The 19,118-nt window shown below is 46.9% G+C and overlaps 1 protein-coding gene across 2 annotated transcripts in view; it reads left to right on the top strand.

Moving 5' to 3' along the window:
* The window catches only part of GCC2 (GRIP and coiled-coil domain containing 2), a 91,832-nt gene that overhangs the window by 13,919 nt on the left and 58,795 nt on the right, over positions 1-19,118 (top strand). For both annotated transcript variants that reach the window (XM_032972008.2, XM_076074280.1), the window contains exons 2-4: positions 5,673-5,729; positions 8,284-8,368; positions 19,001-19,071. In XM_032972008.2, the coding sequence (XP_032827899.2) occupies positions 5,673-5,729; positions 8,284-8,368; positions 19,001-19,071 (213 nt within the window). The remainder of the gene's footprint in view (positions 1-5,672; positions 5,730-8,283; positions 8,369-19,000; positions 19,072-19,118) is intronic.

The raw sequence follows: 19,118 nt of genomic DNA, 5'->3' as shown, positions 1-19,118 counted from the left end.
CTCCCTTTAAGAGTGTGCTCCTAATCTCAGCTCCTTACCTGTATAAAAGACACCTGGGAGCCAGAAATCTTTCTGATTGAGAGGGGGTCAAATACTTATTTCCCTCATTAAAATGCAAATCAATTTATAACATTTTGACATGCATTTTTCTGGATTTTGTTGTTGTTATTCTGTCTCTCGCTGTTCAAATAAACCTACCATTAAAATTATAGACTGATCATTTCTTTGTCAGTGGGCAAACGTACAAAATCAGCAGGGGATCAAATGCTTTTTTCCCTCACTGTATATCTAGGTTTTCTTTTAAATGCAGAGCTATTGATCTGTGTAAGTTTGTTGTTGTTTTGGCTTGTTCACCACTGCCAAAGGAGCATTAAAAACATTATGAAGTAATTGATTTCGTACAGCATTTGATGTTTCTGAATTGCCTACCATGTAGCCCCTCAAGCATATAGCACCTGTTTTTTATGCATAGTGTTTATCCATATGTAGTGTAGTGAAATAAGCGGTGCACACAGTTAACCGAGGGCAACTGAGGGCAAACAGCCGCGCGAGGTTTGCACGGGTAAACCTGCAGTTGTAAGGGGCGAAGCAGGTGCAAACGTGGTCGACTGGTTGCGCACGCTGACACAGGAGGTATTGCCAGGGAGACGGGAGATAAGGGTTGATTGATGGGCCGACAGGCGCCAGCCTGGCGAGAGCTTAAAGAGACACACGAGAGGTCTCGGATAATTAGCAGAGGAATATAAGGTCGTGTTCGTGAGCGGAGCGGGGAGCTGTTGCCGGGGACCAAGTGTGAAGACATCTCGCCGCTGCTGCTCCATCTGTCAACGCAACCTCAACCCTCACGCCGTCGTTGGGCGGGTGATGGCTGATCCCCCCGCCCGGGACAGACGGGTGAGCGGGTCTGAGGGAGCGTAGGTGAGGGCAGTGGTGGAGGTGTAGAGTTGCTGTGTACGAAGATGCTTTTCGCGGAGACACTGTATGCGGAGTTACTGTGTGCGGTGACACTGTGTGCGAAGCTGCTGTGTGTGAAGACGCTGTTTGCGAAGTCGCTGAGAGCAGAGCTGCTGAGTGCAGGATAAGGGAGGTGAAAGGTAGATGAAAGTGGGGAGAGGTTAAACATAAGTGACTGTATAGATAGTTATAGGAGTGCCTACAACTGGTGCAAGAATAGGTGAATAAAGTGCAAGCAGGTGACTTGTTACAACCTGTCGGTGTGTGTAATTTTTAAGACACTACACATACAAGCACTATTTAGGCTCAATTTTGCTTAGTATCAAAAATGTGATTAAGTCGGATGCATGTTTGATGATTTGGTCATTGTGTTGAGATGATCACTGTTGTCAAATTCTCCTGGCATGTGAAGTGATTAAGTACTGCCTCTGTGGAGTTTTAGCAGTTCTCATGTGGGAAAACCTGCTTTTGTCCAGTGTAATGTGGAATTCACACTGCTGAGCCACAGGTGAAATCTGAGCCATTCCCCATTGGAGCGGGGATAATCATGTTCTTTGGCAATGTTGGACCATTTCGATTTAAAGCTTTCGTGACTGCAAGGATTCATCTTCTTTGGTTCTTTCGGTAACGTCACGTAGAATGCGAGTAAAATAATAAATTGATAAAATAAAATAACACAATACAATTCTCACGACGTTTCGGCCACAACACAAGCAGCCTTCATCAGGTGAAGGGACGAGACTGTCTGGAGGACAGCGCTGAAAACTGAAGACCCAGGGGAAGACGTAGCACAGAGGACTCCATTCCAGCAGACAGCCCTGACCCAGCCTCGGGACCTTCCTTTTATGCCCCCCAGCGTGGCCTGGCTCCGCCCTCGGCCACGCCCCCGGCCACGCCCCCTTCTGGAACCAACAAGAAAGTTCTGGGCCATTCCCCACGTGTCCCTTCTGTCACCTTTGGCCCACATCCTTACCCTGGCCTATTACGTGCCCTTGCCAGCCAATTGGGCTGCTACGTCCTTGGATGCCCCCTCTCTGTCAGCCACCAGCACTTCGCCCCCTATGGACTTGTTCCATGACTTTGCATGCCCTACTGGCAGAGAGGGCTACTACACTCCCAGTTCCCCTCTCTTATTAGTAACTGGCGCTTGGCGCCGTAGTGACCCATTCTATGTCACTACACTTGTACAGTAATCCCTCGCTATATATGTAAGGAATGCATTCCTGGGAAACGATACTTAACTCAACATTTCTTAAAGTTAACCCTTATTTTCAATAGACAATGTTAAAATCAGGGGTTGCGTTCCTGGCCGACATTTATGTAAAAAAGAAAGCTGAACAAAATGGCATGCACTCTACAAAAATGCATATGATTATTTTATTGTATCTCTGGTAAGTTGTATTTAATTATTACTATATGTTTGACCAATTTCGGGTCTTAATTGGTTGTTCACGCTTACGGTGGATTTCAGACCGCATCCACTATTTTCGTCTCCCCCCCCCCCCCTCCTCTTTTCCGAACATAGATGGACTCGTCCATCTGAATAACTGCCAAATCGCTCTCCGTGGTGCTAACGTTAAAATAAAAACCGCCACTTTTTTCATATTTTCTTGCTGTGGTTTTCACACCTGATGATGCTTGCTTGTGTTGCAGTCGAAATGTTGTGAGAATTTTATTGTTTTATATTTTTATTATTTTATTGTTTCCCTTCTACGTGACTTTACTGAAAGAAGCAAGAATATGAATCCCTGCAGTCATGAAAGCTTTAAATCAAAATTTTACCAGAGATAGTTGAAGAACTTGCTTATTGAGGCATCTTGGGTTAAGCATTGGTGGAGTTATGTAGACAAATCGGTTTCCTCTCCATCTACAATGACACTGGAGCCATTGTAATGTTCACCAGAGGAATGTGGCTCTCTTCGGCCTCTTCTCCATACATTCTGGGTTTATTACAGAACATTTGAAAAATATTTCCAAAGACAGCGAGACAACATTTTTCTTCTTCTGCTGGAACAGTTCGTAGCAATGAATACCACTGGTTAATGTGCTGTTAGCGCTACAGCCGTGTTCTCTGTTTGAATCATCATCTCTGCAGATTTCTGTCGCTAACTCCCAATGAATCAAAGCATCTGAAAATATTTTTTAAGTGAATACCGTGTAGACAAACCTTGCTTTACACTTGAGATGCATTCCTGGAGAAGTGAGTGCTCATGGGGTCATTATACCATCATTGTATACTTAGGCATGCGTTCCCGACAGCGTTATTTCTTTCTTATGAGCAATATATGAAGGTTTCATTGGGGGTATCGGTAATAGCGCTGACAAAGCAGATGGTAAACATTTAAACATTTAAAATAATCAGAATCTTTATTTAGACTGGAGGAATCCGATGAGCTATCACGCTCTTTTTCACAGATGTCCAGTAAGGGCGGATCAGAACGTTACAACAAACAATATAGAAACACGATAGGGGTGCAAATTATATCCAAGGTAAACGAATCACTTAAACATATATGCAATTAAAACTAAACCTTTTTTTAGCTTACTAGGTAATGTCCACTGACTAGTAATAACATCAGTAAGTAGTATGGACTGGACCCATGAGTGAATTATACTCTACTAATCCTTACAAGGCAGTGGTGGGAGACGAGGTTGGAGGAGCTGCTGCTGCACTGCCAATCTGGGGTCACTCTCAAAGAGCTCCAGGACCTGTCCATGATGGCCTTAGCGATGCCCTCAGTCTGAATTTATGTGGTGAGGTTTCTTTTTAGGTAGAGCCTGAGACTCTATCCTGGTCTCGTGAGATCTCACCGGGCTAAACAAAAAAATCGCCTTCTTTTGTCATCGTATCTTCAACACTGGTTCCCCACCATGCCTCGCCACACTACTCTCGCCTTGCACTGAAGCTCACGGTAGAACCCTGTGCAACAGCATCACTCAAAACCTGCTTTGGACACCATGGGGGTCTCTAACTATTACAGCCCCATGTCACTATACACTCCACTACACACTACGATAAACTACACTACTATACACTATACTACTATACACTACACTACTAAGTACTACTATATAGTATACACTACACTATACTCCTGCAGCCTCAAGTCGGTTCTTTGCTGTCGCCCCCTTGGTGTGGAACTCTCTAATCCCGTTGAACATCCGCAACATCAAATGCACTCTGACTTTCAAGAAATATCTAAAGGCCTCTCTATCTGTCTGGGTCAGGATTTCAAGCAGCCCTGAGCTTAGCTCCACGCCTCTGAGTTGTTGACTTGTGTGCAACATCTGGCGCATTATGAATGTCATTATTAATGTAATAACATTGAAAAAAGAATGAAAAAAATATCATCGTTACTGAATGATGATAATGGAATTGCGGGGGTTTGGGTTTGGTTGGCTCAGAGTCGTGTGTCGCTCTTATTGGCTGAGCAAATGATGGGGGCGGCTACGTTTTCTCGGTCAGCGTTTCATGTTCTCATAAGCTCTCTTTCGATTTTCTTATATTTTTTTATATAATAATCAGTGTTCCACAGTGTCGCGCTAAGCGAGGTCTGCCTGTATCCGTGGTGGTGGTAACTGGTATCGTTTCATTGGCCTCTTCAGCTCGTTGTTTCGGCTGCATCAGATGCTCATTTAACTCCTTGTCGAGTCCAGCTTCCCTCTGCCATGTGGAGGAATATGCTTCCATGTAACAGACGAAGACCCACCATATAGCCTTAACAGACTGTTGTAGCAATTGCTGTTAGCGAGCACCTATGAAGGCCGGCACGTCACACTAGGGGGTAGGTGGCCAACACAACGCCCAGCCGCCTTTGTCACCCAAGTGGCGATATTTACACATCGCACAGTTACTCATTTGAGGCTGAGTCGACCTAGGGGAGGCCCAGGACCGGTTCAAATATTCGTCACTTGTGTTGGCCATGAGCAGGAATTGAAATCGGGTCGCTGGGTTCATATTGTAGCGAGCTAATCGCTACACTACAGCTCCTTTCTAAGTGAGGGTGTATGTGAGGTGTGTCTGTGGCAGACACAGACACATAGACCCTCACTTCGAAACACTGCAATCTTTTAACACACCGGTTTGTCTACTTATGTAACAATAGCCTTATCATATTGTTGGGACAAGTATGCTTCGCAATTACTTTGTCAAGGCCGACAAGACTCACGGAAGTGTGGTGTGGCCAGAACCAAGTCTGGCCGCCTTTGTCTCACTCGCGTTAATTTTTAAACCAATTCTCATTTAATGATTATTCGATCTAGAGTGGGGCAAGAAATGGTTCGGTTAACACTCGCCATTATGTTAGCCATGGCCGAGAATCGAACTTGGGGAGTCAGGATTAATAGTGCAGTGCGCTCACCACTGCACCACTGCTCCCTTTGACATCGCGGAGGGATTTTTCTCTGGTACGCTCTATGCACGTACCGTACGGTATTACAAAGCAAAATAGTGCGTTTTTACCACATGCGTTCCTCGTTAAAAAATTGCACAAACATTGTGTCGTGCAGTTTTTATAGAACGCATTTTGCGAAACATTACACTTTTAAGGACATTTCTTCCATAATTTATCGACAATGTATATGTGAAATAACGCATAATGTGGCAACTTATAATGGGGGATTCCTGTATAGCGAGTACCTAATTTTGCTGTTCTTACCCCAAAACTACCTCCTCTGTCTCTCTGTCTGTCTCTATCCGTGCACCTACCCTCGCCCAGGACCCTCAGCAGGAGGCTGGGGCTGTCAGCATCCCAAGGACAGAAGGCCGCTCAAAGGTACAAAACGCTCCTCTGCCTTTCATTGTTCATGTATTTGGAGTTTTTGAGGTACATATATTTAATTATCAGTCAGCATTTACAATGGAATACAATTTAAATGTATTTGTTAAACATTTTTACTTGGCATCCCCCCCCCCCACGCAATGTTATCCCGATTGTGCTATTGGCATTACATCACGAGGTGATGCATCTTTTCAGAACTCTTGCAGAGGAGCGAAACTCCCATGTCATAGGGAACAGCCTATAGATGTGGATGTCACAGAGCTACTTCTGAGATAATCTTTTGAGATCCTCATTTGGTAGGTCCTCACCACAGGACTCGAACAACTCCTCAAATCAGTCGTTTATTATTTTGGATTAGGTCAATTGAGCCATGTCAATGGCAACCCGGCCAAAATGGCAAGCATATTGCATGGGAAGGGAGGGTTTACAGGGGCTGCAGAAGAATCGTGAAGCTATAGAAAGATAATTTCTGAGCAATAGGGAGAATTGCTTAAGTGTAGAGAGACGCAGAGCTGTGGAGATCATTTTAGAGATATTGTTAGGATCGTGCAGATATCGGGAAGATCGTGGAGATGGAGAGATAAAGGTGAAATGCGGTGGATTCTAAATGCATCCCGGAGTGTAAACCGCAATGCGTAAAAGTCAGATGGGCTACCATGCATCTGCATGGTAGCCCATGTGGGGGTAAGGTTTTTGTATTTATTTTGCAATGTGCTGATGTGAATTATTTGAGAGAGGAAGTGAATAAATAATGCAAAAAACCTCCTTAACATACACCCAGCACTAAAATTAATTAACAGTCTGGCTCATATTACAAAGAAGCCTGTAACTCCTTTGCAATAGCTTTAAAAATGTGTCAAGAATTTGTAATAAGAATTTCTGATAACATTACAAATTCTGGCAGTACCGGAAGAAATCAGAAAGCCATGATTTTTTTTCATGGATTTCGGGGGTAAACATGAATCTCTGCTAATCGGTGAGTTACATAAATTATTGGAACGTGGATTTTTTTTTATTCCTGATGGTCGACTTAATTCCCTCTTGCGGAGTCACCTCATGCCCTACAGTGGCAGCTACCGGTGAGGATGCCCTATCAAATGGGTGCCGCGGTGGCAAGATGTTAACTCCCATGTCTGGTATGCAGGAGGTCATCGGTTCAATCCTGACCCTGACACCAGTATATGTGGAGTCTGCATGTCTCTTTCCGTGGTGGTGTGGATGTTCTCTGGGTCCTCCGGTTTTTGCCTTCACATTTAGAATCAACATGTATTTATAGTATGTGGCCGCTTTAAATTTCCATGTGATAAGCCACTTCGTTGTGGCCAGGCCACTTCTGAAAAAGAGCTGTATAGCTCAGTAGTCCTTACCTGGTAAAATAAAAATAACTTTTAGTTTTTAGTAAAAAAAATACGTTAAGATGAGATATGAGATGTAAGTTTCTTATTGCATGTAAAGCACTCTTGAGATACCCCAGAGAAAAAGAGGTCAATCAATAACAACTCATTATAACTAATTATTATAGTATTGATTTAAAGCTTTCGTGACTGCAGGAATCCATACTTTTTGGTTCTTTTGGTAAAGTCACGTAGGTAGAAAAATAAAATAAAACAAAAAAATACATATTACGACGTTTCGATCGCAACACAAGCGGTCGTCCTCAGGCGGAAAAAAAAATCCAGCAGTGGAACTGCTGAACCAGCGAGAGAGCTGTTACTAGAAGAGGTTATTTATGTGGCGATGGCTGTTATCTCTGACTCTCGGAGTTGCATTGCCCGGTTAGGTCCATCTGCATTAACGGGCTGGGGTCTCACTAACATGGCCACCTCTGCTCCCTTAGCCTCGATGTATTGATGGTTCTGGCTCTGTGATGGGCTGTGTGTCTCACTGGCGCGACCACCATTGCGGTGGGTCTCTTGCGTGGACGCGCTTGCCTCACAGCGCAGTTGGCAGCGCCGCAGCTTGTGTTACACACAGACATGACATTAACTTGCTAACCCCCCTAATCTCCCTGCCCAATCTCTCCTATCAACATAGTGCTAATCTCCCATTAACACTGCTGTTGTGCGCATATGCGGGACGATGCTCTTATGCGTGACGGAAGCTCATTTCATGCTAATCTCTCTCCCTAATCTCCCCCATTAACACAACTAACGCGCTTGCGTCCGGGGATGGAATTCCTTTCCAGCACAGACCTCGCTTGCTTGCCCATCGCCACGTAAATAACCTCTTGTTGTAACAGCTCTTTCGCTGGTTCAGCATTTCCACTGCTCGATTATTTTTTCCGTCTGAGGACGACAGCTTGTGTTGCAATCAAAACGTTATTATATATTATTTATTGTTTTATTTTATTTTTCTACCTACGTGACTTTACCGAAAGAACCAGAGTATTATTATAGTATTCGCGCGTCTTCCTGAACCTTCTTGTCCTTCCCCGCACCTCCGATTAGCACCTTTGGCTACGTACGCCCATTTCTTCTTGGCGTCAATATCTCACTTGGCACATTTACATGCATACTCCTAAACATTACGCGGTGTGTGTGACTTACAGCTTGACTCCCTCTCAAAGGAAGACCTCGTCAAGTTCACAAAGAAGCAGATGATTCTGTTGCAGAAAACGCGCGCGCGATGCGATGGTTCGTACATCTCCCCGCGCTCTCTGTCCACACTTTCTGCTTCTCTCCTTCCACCCACTCTCCTTCTCACTCTCCCTGCTCTCTGTTGGAGTGCTGATTTCACGGCGAGGTGCAGAAACCATCCCTTTTGGAACGCCTCTCTGTACGTCATTGTGTCGTTCGGAAAATGTCTCCAGTATACAAAGTGTGCGTATGGGTAAAGAACAAAGCAATCTGGAATATCTATTCCGAGAAACAGAGCAGTTCACCAGCATTAGCTTAAAATAGCCTGCCTCTGCTGATGAAGCAGGCAGTGGTGGTGGTGGCTATGCACGTGGCCTCTAACCCAGCACGGTGGAGGCAGTAAGGGTTGGTGGATTGCACAAATGTTGTGGAACTCCCTTCCTGTGGGCGTCGAGGAGGTGCCGAACCCTAGCTAGCCAGGAGAATGCGGTCACAGCAAATATGCGGACTTCGCCTCTTCTTTTTTAGATTTGAAGCTTTTGTGACTGCAAGGATCCATACTCTTTGGTTCTATTCGGTAAAGTCACGTAGGTAAAAAATTAAATAACAAAAGTCACGACGTTTCGGCCACAACACAAGCGGCCTTCATCAGGTGAAGGGACCAACCTGTCCAGTGGACAGCGTTGGAGTGAAGCAAGCTAAGCGCTGGTCGCCTCCTTTTAAGCTGTGAGGGGGTAAACGGCAAACGCCTTGAAAAGGAAATTAGCATAAAACACGCCACTAACAACGCTTGGAATTAGCACAAGATGATAATACACCACCCTGGCAGTTTGGAGTGCCACTATTAGAATAAATATACTGTACCATTGAAAATTAGTTTAATGTTTGGTTCGATTTAGAACATCTTTCCAATGGTTGCTTAATTTGAAACCATCTTCTCGGTTGAAATTGTGTCTGTGTTTTTAAATCTGAATTGCCTCGTGGACAAATCTCTGATGATAACCTGTCGGTTTGCAAAGGACCTTGGTATCGGAGAAAATTATATCATGATCACCCACAGCGTTGTAACAATGATCAGCTACGGCAGAATAATTCATTCTGCCGTGTTTCAAATCTGATTTGTGCTCGCGAATTCGGTCAGAGACATGTCGTTTCGTCTCCCCGATATAGCAATCACCACAAGTGCAGCTCAATTTGTAAACCCCGGGGTGCTGTAAGTCAGGAATGACATCCTTCACGGATGGGATCAGGTCACGGATTTTGTGTACTGTATTGAACCGGACCAGGATCTTGTGTTTGTTTAGAATTTTGCAGATCTTTTTAGTAACGCCTGCTGTATATGGTAGTGTGATGGTTTTGACCGGAGTATCACGTGGTTGTTTCTGTATGGAGGGAGAAACAGCTTGGCGGATGGTACGGTCAGAGTATACTACCATATCATCAGAGATTTGTCCACGAGGCAATTCAGATTTACAAACACAGACAAAATTTCAACCGAGAAGATGGTTTCAAATTAAGCAACCATTGGAAAGAGTATACTCTGACCGTACCATCCGCCAAGCTGTTTCTCCCTCCATACAGAAACAACCACTTGATACTCCGGTCAAAACCATCACACTACCATATATAGCAGGCGTTACTAAAAAGATCTCCAAAATTCTAAACAAACACAAGATCCTGGTCCGGTTCAATACAGTACACAAAATCCGTGACCTGATCCCATCCGTGAAGGATGTCATTCCTGACTTACAGTACCCCGGGGTTTACAAATTGAGCTGCACTTGTGGTGATTGCTATATCGGGGAGACAAAACGACATGTCTCTGACCGAATTCGCGAGCACAAATCGGATTTGAAACACGGCAGAACGAATTCTTCTGCCGTAGCTGATCATTGTTACAACGCTGTGGGTGATCACGATATAATTTTCTCCGATACCAAGGTCCTTTGCAAACCGACAGGTTATCATCAGAGATTTGTCCACGAGGCAATTCAGATTTACAAACACAGACACAATTTCAACCGAGAAGATGGTTTCAAATTAAGCAACCATTGGAAAGATGTTCTAAATCGAACCAAACATTAAACTAATTTTCAATGGTACAGTATATTTATTCTAGTAGCGGCACTCCAAACTTCCAGGGTGGTGTATTATCATCTTGTGCTAATTCCAAGCGTTGTTAGTGGCGTGTTTTATGCTAATTTCCTTTTCAAGGCATTTGCCGTTTACCCCCTCACAGCTTAAAAGGAGGCGACCAGCGCTTAGCTTGCTTCACTCCAACGCTGTCCACTGGACAGGTTGGTCCTTTCACCTGATGAAGGCCGCTTGTGTTGTGACCGAAACGTCGTGATTTTTGTTATTTCATTTTTTACCTACGTGACTTTACCGAATAGAACCAAAGAGTATTCACCTCTTCTGTCTGTACGAGCTTGTTAGCTCGTTCTAGGACTGAAGCTGTAATATTAAAGATGTAAATTAATGGTTTATTGTGTAATTGTTATTTTATTAAGAAATGTAGCACATCAATAATTTTTTTTTAACTTGTTAAATAAAATTAAGGACTTTGGAAGATTCCTCGGTATACAATATTATTGTAGCATAATTTGGAAGCGTAAAGTACACTTACTTCTTGTTGGACGTGCCGAAGAAATAAATAAAGGTGTAGCAGCATTGTTACGTGCAACATGTGTACTTACCTGCATAGCAGTATTGTATGGGTCACGTACACTCACCTCTAGAACAGCCAAGGGGGCTGTTAAGTGACAGGTGTACGATCCACGACTACAATAACCGTTGACCAGGGGTGACGGGGCCAGAGCCCTATGAGGGAGGGGGCTGGGGGGGCCACCGGTCGGACCCAGACCCTCTCCAGAGAGGGCGGTTGTGAGAGCGGAGTATAAAAAGGGCAGCTCTCCCAGCGTGAGTCAGTCCGTACTCACGTCAAGACCCGAAGACATCTAGATAGCGCCCTGGGACTTCCGACCCCCGGCCCTTGTCAGGGCCAGGTCCGAACGGCCCAGTGGCGGCACCCGTTACTCTGGAAAGGTCGGGTGAGCATTGCCTCCCCTAGGTCCCTTAGCGGAGGAATTCCCGATAGCAGAGTATAGTGTGAGGGCACACTAAGTGTGAGGACGTATCCTCTCGGCCAGGGGTCGGGAACCTTTTTGGCTGAGAGAGCCATGAAAGCCACATTTTAAAATACATTTCCATGAGAGCCATATAATATTTTTTAACACTGAATCCAACTAAAGAAATGTCAGCTAAGATTTATTTGCGAGTCAGATGCAGTCATCAAATGAGCCACATCTGGCTCGCGAGCCATAGGTTGCCGACCCCTGCTCTAGGCTATCGGATGGGAGAGGCCGTTACCTCTCTGTGTTAGGGACGTTCTTTGTCGTTAGAGTAAATAAACGGTGTTGCCTACAAAGAGAAGTCTCTGCCTACTTTGTCAACACTACAACTGGTGTTAGAAGAGACAGAATCCACACCGCTATGGACACTCAAAGCAAAACAACACGCGCGGGCACCTCTGAAGACGCCGCCGAAGACGGGCTGCACATGGGTCCCGGAACCTCGTATGAGAGGGGTGATGAAGGGCCGTCCATCACGGTAGACACGGCTGGGCTGCCCAGCTCTTCGCCGCCGTCTATGGACGACATGTGCGCGCACGCTCGCAGCTCGCCGAGCTCCTGCACGCAGCAGCATCTATTCTCGACCGGCTACACGTCGGCGAGCCAGGAGTAACAAACCGACTGATCGCGCCTACAGAAGCTATAGCGGGCGCGGAGATGTTGGAATCAGCTGCCAGTCTCAACGACATTTCCACTGAGATGGTCGCCACGGGCGACTCAGCCGCATCCAAACCACCAAATTCTCAGCCTTTACAACAACGGCTGCCCGGTATTAAGGCGTTCTCCACGGCCAAGGGAGATTGGGCTGCCTTCAGCAGGAGATTCCTGGCCAACGCAGAAACGGCGGGGTGGTCGGAGGAAGACGCGCTCAAAGCTCTCCCTTCGGCTCTGGATGATGATGCCTTGGTGGCATTTATCTCAGTGCCACTGGCGGACCGCTCCACCCTCCCCAAGCAATGAAGCAGCTGGCGGCGGTCTACGACCCTCCATCACACTCGCGCCACCGCTTCGCTGACAGGAAGCGAGGGATTAACGAGACCCCCCTCGCCTACCGCAGCTCCTTGCTGGCACTTGCAAGAGCTGCATATCCACGAATGGGAGAGGAAGGCATTGACGCTCCTGTCATGGAGAAGATGTTGGCGCTAGCTCGTGAGTTACGTGTGATGGTGCAAGCCATCGACGACTCCGACCTCTCTTCTCTACAAGTGACGAAGAGCATCCAAGCACACCTCTTCTTCCAGCGACAAGGCACAGCGCCGACTTGTGTTGCCTCTGTAACCACTGCCGTGGATCGCTACGGAAAATCTTCCTCCCGCTCAAGCATGTGCTGCACAAGGAACGCCCAGCTGGGGAAATCGTCCACGTCGCCATGAGAGAACACTTGCAAGAGGACGCCTCAACGTCAGGACTACAGCACCATCTCTTGCTACAACTGCGGGCTGCAAGGGCATGTCGCATCGGGCTCCCGGGTTCTTCGACGGTGGCTCCTGATGACTCCAACACCGACGGGACGATCTTCCACCTTTTCCCAGCACTCAGAGGCGAGTCGCGGCACCCCACATACCCGGCCAGATAGCACACCTCACACATCTCACAGCGTCGTTTGGGGTTGTGCGTCGGGTTGCGCCGCACCGCGCCGCGCAGAGTTGTTCGCATGATAGACTGCAGCTTCGACCGGGTCAGTGGCCGGAGCTGCTCTGTAGGGTGATCGCTGCGACTGCGGGGACGTCGGTCATCACGGGTTCCATTGACAGTATCAGGTTTAGAACACTCAGTTGATTTATGACATGCTGCCCGGGAAATACCACCCTCTGAGCCCTGTTGAAGTGCCTTGTTACGCGGCCAACAGTGGATCACTCGGTATTATAGGTCAGCTTCATGCTGAAATTTCTATAGGGGATGTTAAATTAGCGGGACCGATTTTGGTTTCAACGTCGCTAGCCGTTCCATGTCTCCTTGGAACGGACTTTTTCGCCAATATGCCTATCAGAATTTTTATCGATCAGAGTTGCATCGAGTTGCCTTCCGGTCGCCGTGTTGCATTTTTACCTCCTGTCACACGGCTGTACACTCCAGCACAACCTTTTATACAGGTCTTAAACACGGGTTAACACACGTTGGTCGTTTGTGAAGGTACTGTCGTTGCTCACGCTTCGCCGGCACTTCGCGAGACACACATCGTTAGTAGCGTTGGGGTTGGTACATGTCCGACGCCGAGCTCAAGTACAGATTTTCGCTGGCTTGATTCGTTATGCTCAGACTCAGCTGAGCTCTCTGAGTCCCAACGCCGGAAATTGAGATCACTCCTAATTTAATTTTCCGATATTTTCAGTAAAGGTAAATTTGACTTAGGCTGCACCAATTTGCTCAGTCACCACATTGAAACGGGGGACGCGGCCCCATACGCCAAAATCCATATAGAATGAGTTCTGCCGAAAAGGAGCACATCAGGCTGGCCGTTGATGTCATGTTGGCAGCCGATGTTATCTCTCCATCTAACAGTCCGTAGGGTGCGCCAATTGTTCTTGTCAAAAAGCACGACGGAAGCCTCCGCTTCTGTGTTGATTTTCGCAAATTAAATAAAATCACAATTGCAGATGCTTACCCACTACCACGGATGGACGACTCCTTTGATGCCTTAGCCGGCGCTCAATTTTTTTCAAAATTGGATCTGCTATCCGGATTTTGGCAGTTACCTCTTGACGAGACGTCCCGACCCAAAACGGCGTTTCGCATGCCAAAGGTCTCTACCAATGTAATCGGTTACCCATGGGACTCCACTCCGTGCCAGCAACATTCCAGAGACTCATGGAACTCGTTCTGACTTGTCTTCAATGGGACTCTTGTCTAATATATTTGGACGATGTCATTGTTTTCAGCCACACCTTCGATGAGCACCTCGAACGGCTGCGAGCTGTATTCGGAAAAATGAGGAATGCTACCTTAAAGTTTAAACCACAGAAGTGCCATCTTGTGCAGAAATCCGTCAGATACCTTGGCAACATTGTTAGCGAGTCCGGCATCGCTACAGATCCTGAGAAGACGAAGTGCGTGAGTACATGGGCCACACCTACGTCGGTTGGGGAAGTGCGTAGTTTCATCGGATTCGCCTCGTATTACAGGCGCTTTGTTGCAAACTTTGCCACAATTGCCAAACCACTCCACGCCTTAACAGAAAAAGGTGTTAAATTTCATTGGGATGAGGCTCAGGAATCTTCTTTTCAAACCCCTCGAAATGCTCTGGCCGATGCTCCGAGACTCAGTTACCCCGATTTTAACAAGCAGTTTATCTTGGACACTGACGCCAGTGATACAGGTATTGGCGCTGTTCTATCTCAAATCGTTGACGGCGTGGAGAGGGTCCTTGCGTACGGTAGTAGAGTTCTCTCACCGACAGAACAACGCTACTGCGTCACGCGCCGCGAACTGCTTGCGATTGTTTACTTTGTTCGTGATAATCGACTTTACCTGTATGGCAGGGAATTTCGGGTCCGATTGGATCATGCGGCGTTACAGTACGCCTTGCGAGTGGACCAACCATCTGGCCAGTTGTCCAGATGGTTGGAGATACTTCAGGATTTCACGTTTAGCGTGGAATACAGGAAAGGGACCCAGCACTCGAATGCTGATGCTTTGTCGCAGTTACCACAGCGCTCGCCCTGCACTTGCCTATCCGGCTCAGGTCGCTGCAAGCAGCCCTCTTGCCAGTCGACCACACCACTGGCGGCTGCGGCGGGAGCGCAAACGCCCATGCAACAGGAGGATGAGGGCACTAAGCCATGCGACTCTGTGCTCAACCTGAACATCGCCGAGTGGGGGCGTCTCCAGATGGAGGACATGTCGCTGCTTAGACTGCGCCGGCGCGCTGTAAACTCCCAAGGGGCTGCGGGATTGGGTCGTTCAGCCAGAACAGTTATATGGGACGGGCTCCTATTTTTCCGGGAAACGACACTCTAAACAAGCAGGTGATCGTCGTCCCCAGAATTTCTACGAGGTAAACTGGTGCGTGTCGTTCATGAGCAATTGGCTCACCTGGGAGTACACAAGACGCTGGACACCATTCAAAGGGACTTTTTCTGGCCAGGTATGGCTGATCACGTGGCAAACATACTCAGGAGCTGTGTCCAATGTGCACGAAGGAATCATCCCACTACACCTTGTCGGCCGCCCCTACAGTCCATCATAGTATCTCGCGTTGATGGGTTGTTCTAACTTGACGTGCTGGGGCCATTCCCAACTACTGCCCAGGGAAATAGATACTTATTGGTTGGGGTTGAGTACCTCACACGGTGGCCTGTGACCTGGCCTCTCCCCAACCAATCTGCACAGGTTAATACGGACGCGTTCATAAATGGTTACGTCATGGACAAGGGTGCGCCCGTAAAGTTATTGACTGACCAAGGGAAAAAATTTTGCTCCAAACTGCTCAAAGAGGTCTGCGCTCTGCTGGGTACCCACAAAATTCGTACCTCACCATACCACCCACAAACAGATGGTATGGTCGAACGACTAAACAGAACACTCACGGCTATGGTTAGCCATCATGTCATCGATTCTCAATCGGATTGGGATTTGTGTATCGCTGGGGTTCTAGCAGCATACCGCATGGCTCCCCATGCCTCGACTGCATTCTCTCCCTTCTACCTCATGTACGGACGGGAGAGCAGTCCCCCAATTGATGCACAGCTGGGTCTGACGAGCTCTAAACATGTGCCAAAATTTGAGGAATCCTTACGTTACAACATAGACAGGCTCACAGAGACTCGAGAAGCATCCCGGGTCAAGTCAGACGGTAAACAAAATTAACGAATTACGGGTCTTCATACCTCCAGCCACAATTGGGTGACAGGAGACACTGCGTGGCTGCATTGCCCCCAGATCCCAACAGGTACTTCGGCTAAGTTGGCTCAACCATGTAAGGGGCCGGTCGAGGTAGTGCGTGTCATGCGGCCTCAATGTATACAGATGCGCTGGGGACGACGTTCCTGGTATATTCACCCGTCGTGTCTGAAACCGTTCGTGCACCCGCGCACTCCTCACACATGCACACTTAGCTCTGGCCGTGGTTGTGATGTGCCCGACAAGCTGTGCCTCTAACCACAGACGCTGCAGGACTAGCGTTGCCACCGGCTCCGTCCTCACAGGCACAGTCGGAGGCTGCACCTGACATGACAGGCCCAGCCACAAGGACAAGATCAAAGACCCTGCGATTTCGTTGACACCCCCGCTGACTCTCTCTTCCCTCCCCCACACAGCGTGCCAATCGACACCACACAAACATGTCGTTCATTGATTAATTTATTAAAAAGTTGTATTTTACATTTGTATAGGTGGGTTAGGGTATTTAATCGGGGTGATTCACTGGCTTTTGCTTTCTTGTTCAAAGGCAGAATTTTATTTTTGTGTATATTTGTTACTGTTACCTTGTTATTTGAGAGTTGTTACAGTTGAGACGGCTGTGTGCTATGAGGGGAGGGGTGATGTAGCGGCATTGTTACGCGCAACATGTATACTTACCTGCGTAGCAGTATTGTATGGGCACGGACACTCACCTCTAGTGGCGCCCTCTGTGTATGGAGCGCAGAACAGCCAAGGGGGCTGTTGAGTGACAGTTGTACGACCCACGACTACAATAACCATTGACCAGGGGTGAGGGGGCCAGAGCCCACTGAGGGAGGGGGCTGGGGGGGCCAACGGTCGGACCCAGACCCTCTCCAGAGAGGGCGGTTGGGAGAGAGGAGGATATAAAGGGAAGCTCTCCCAGTGTGAGTCAGATAGCGCCCTGGGACTTCCGACCCCCGGCCCTTAGTGCCAGGTCCGAACGGCCCAGTGACGGCACCCGTTACCCTGGCAAGGTCGGGTGAGCATTGCCTCTCCTAGGTCCCTTAGATGGAGGAATTCCCGATAGCAGAGTATAGTGTGAGGGTACACTAAAAGTGAGGACATATCCTCTAGGCTATCGGGTGGGAGAGGCCGTTACCTCTCTGTGTTAGGGACGTTCTCTGTCGTTAGAGTAAATAAACGGTGTTGCCTACAAAGAGAAGTCTGCCTACTTTGTCAACACTCCAAAGGCACCAAATACACTGTGATGCAGCGTATACTTATTTATTGCCTTCACTTTCTATAAATATACGTAAAATCGAAAACGAATTTGCATAAAATATTATCATAGCCACTCGACCTTCTGCGTTAGTAAAGAAATCCACTCACACATTAACAATAATGAGGGGGGGGGGGGTGCATATAGAGTGACGTCACACGCGGGACACACAGTCATTTTTTGGCTCGTTATATTAGTTGCTGCGTTGATTTCTTTATTAGCTTTACTTTCCATAAAGGTCAAAATGAAAGCCTATTTGCGTGAACAAATTTTCGTTTCCGCTCCACCTTTTTCATGCGGAGTGACGTCCCCATTCATGATTATTAATGACGGGGGGGGAGGGGGTCCATGTGGAGAACCCCACCTATTCATGATTATTAATGAGGGGGGCTGGTTGACGTGGAGTGACGTCACACGCTTTACACACAGACATTCTTGTCTCATGTCTGTATGTCGGGGATAGTGGATTATCCCTTGTACGCGTGGATTTTCGCCGGGTGCTCCGGTTTCCTTCCACATATAAACACTCGTTAATTGGCCGATAACTTAATATATAAAGGACTGCATAGCCTTGGCTATTATTGGCACCAGCCCAGCGCGTGGTATTACTTAATGAATATTATTATGAGACGCTGCGTAAATGATGCCGTGTGGCTGATGGGATGTGTAAAATAAATGTATTTTTACATGGAGGTGTATTTGCGTATGTTTTTTCCTTGTATTCTCCGCAACGATGTTAACGTTGATTTTGTGTATTCTATTTTTTTTTATTTTTGCTCTGATTTCTGTGTGGTTCATTCCTATACTTATATTTCTTTTGATTTTGTCATGTTGGTGACCCAGCTAACTGTTGAAAACGAGATTCTCTCCTGGTCTCTTGAGTTCTCACCTGGTTAAACAATTTATTTGTATTCTTTGGGTCTTTTGGTAAGCCGCGTAGATAGATCAAATAATAAAAAAGAATAAAAAGATTAAAAAATATCACGACGTTTCGATCGCAACGCAAGCAATCGTCATCAGGTGAGAGATACCGCGAGAGAGCTGCTGAGAATATATGGTGGGAGCGCTGCTAAGGTATGGAGTTATAAAGGTTTAGGATAGGTGTAGCCCAAGGGTCAGTGGGAAGGGCTATAGATTAAATTTGCATGTAAATGTTGGATCGGGTAAATCTTGCCAAACAAAGCTGTGGGGGTGGTCATTGTATTGTGAGAGATTAGCATGTCAATGTAAGAAATTTTCTTGTAAATGTAAGCTCGGAGAGAGCTCGGAAAGAGCTATCGCCACATGAATTAACTTGACTTGCATGTATATGTGTTTATGTTGAATTTCTTTCACACCGTATGTATCCAACCGTGCTAAACGGAGATGTGGGGGAAGGACAACAAACTAAACACAAAAAGAAATGAGCTTTCAATATAAAGACTTGAAATGTCTTCAACTGTCTCTTCGCTTTCTCAGAGCTCAGCCGCCAACTTGAGTCATCAACTCAGAACGCCGCTCCACCCACGGGCGACTCCTCCCTCATTGAGGTGTGTGCGGTCTGTGTCTTTGTTGTTTATGTGTGTGTTTGTGTGTG

Source organism: Petromyzon marinus, chromosome 47 (assembly GCF_048934315.1).
Source record: "Petromyzon marinus isolate PM22_M1 ecotype Great Lakes invasive population chromosome 47, UKy_Petmar_22M1.pri1.0, whole genome shotgun sequence".
NCBI lineage: Eukaryota > Metazoa > Chordata > Hyperoartia > Petromyzontiformes > Petromyzontidae > Petromyzon > Petromyzon marinus.
Note: the sequence above shows the minus strand (reverse complement) of the source record. Positions and strands in the feature narration are given on the sequence as shown.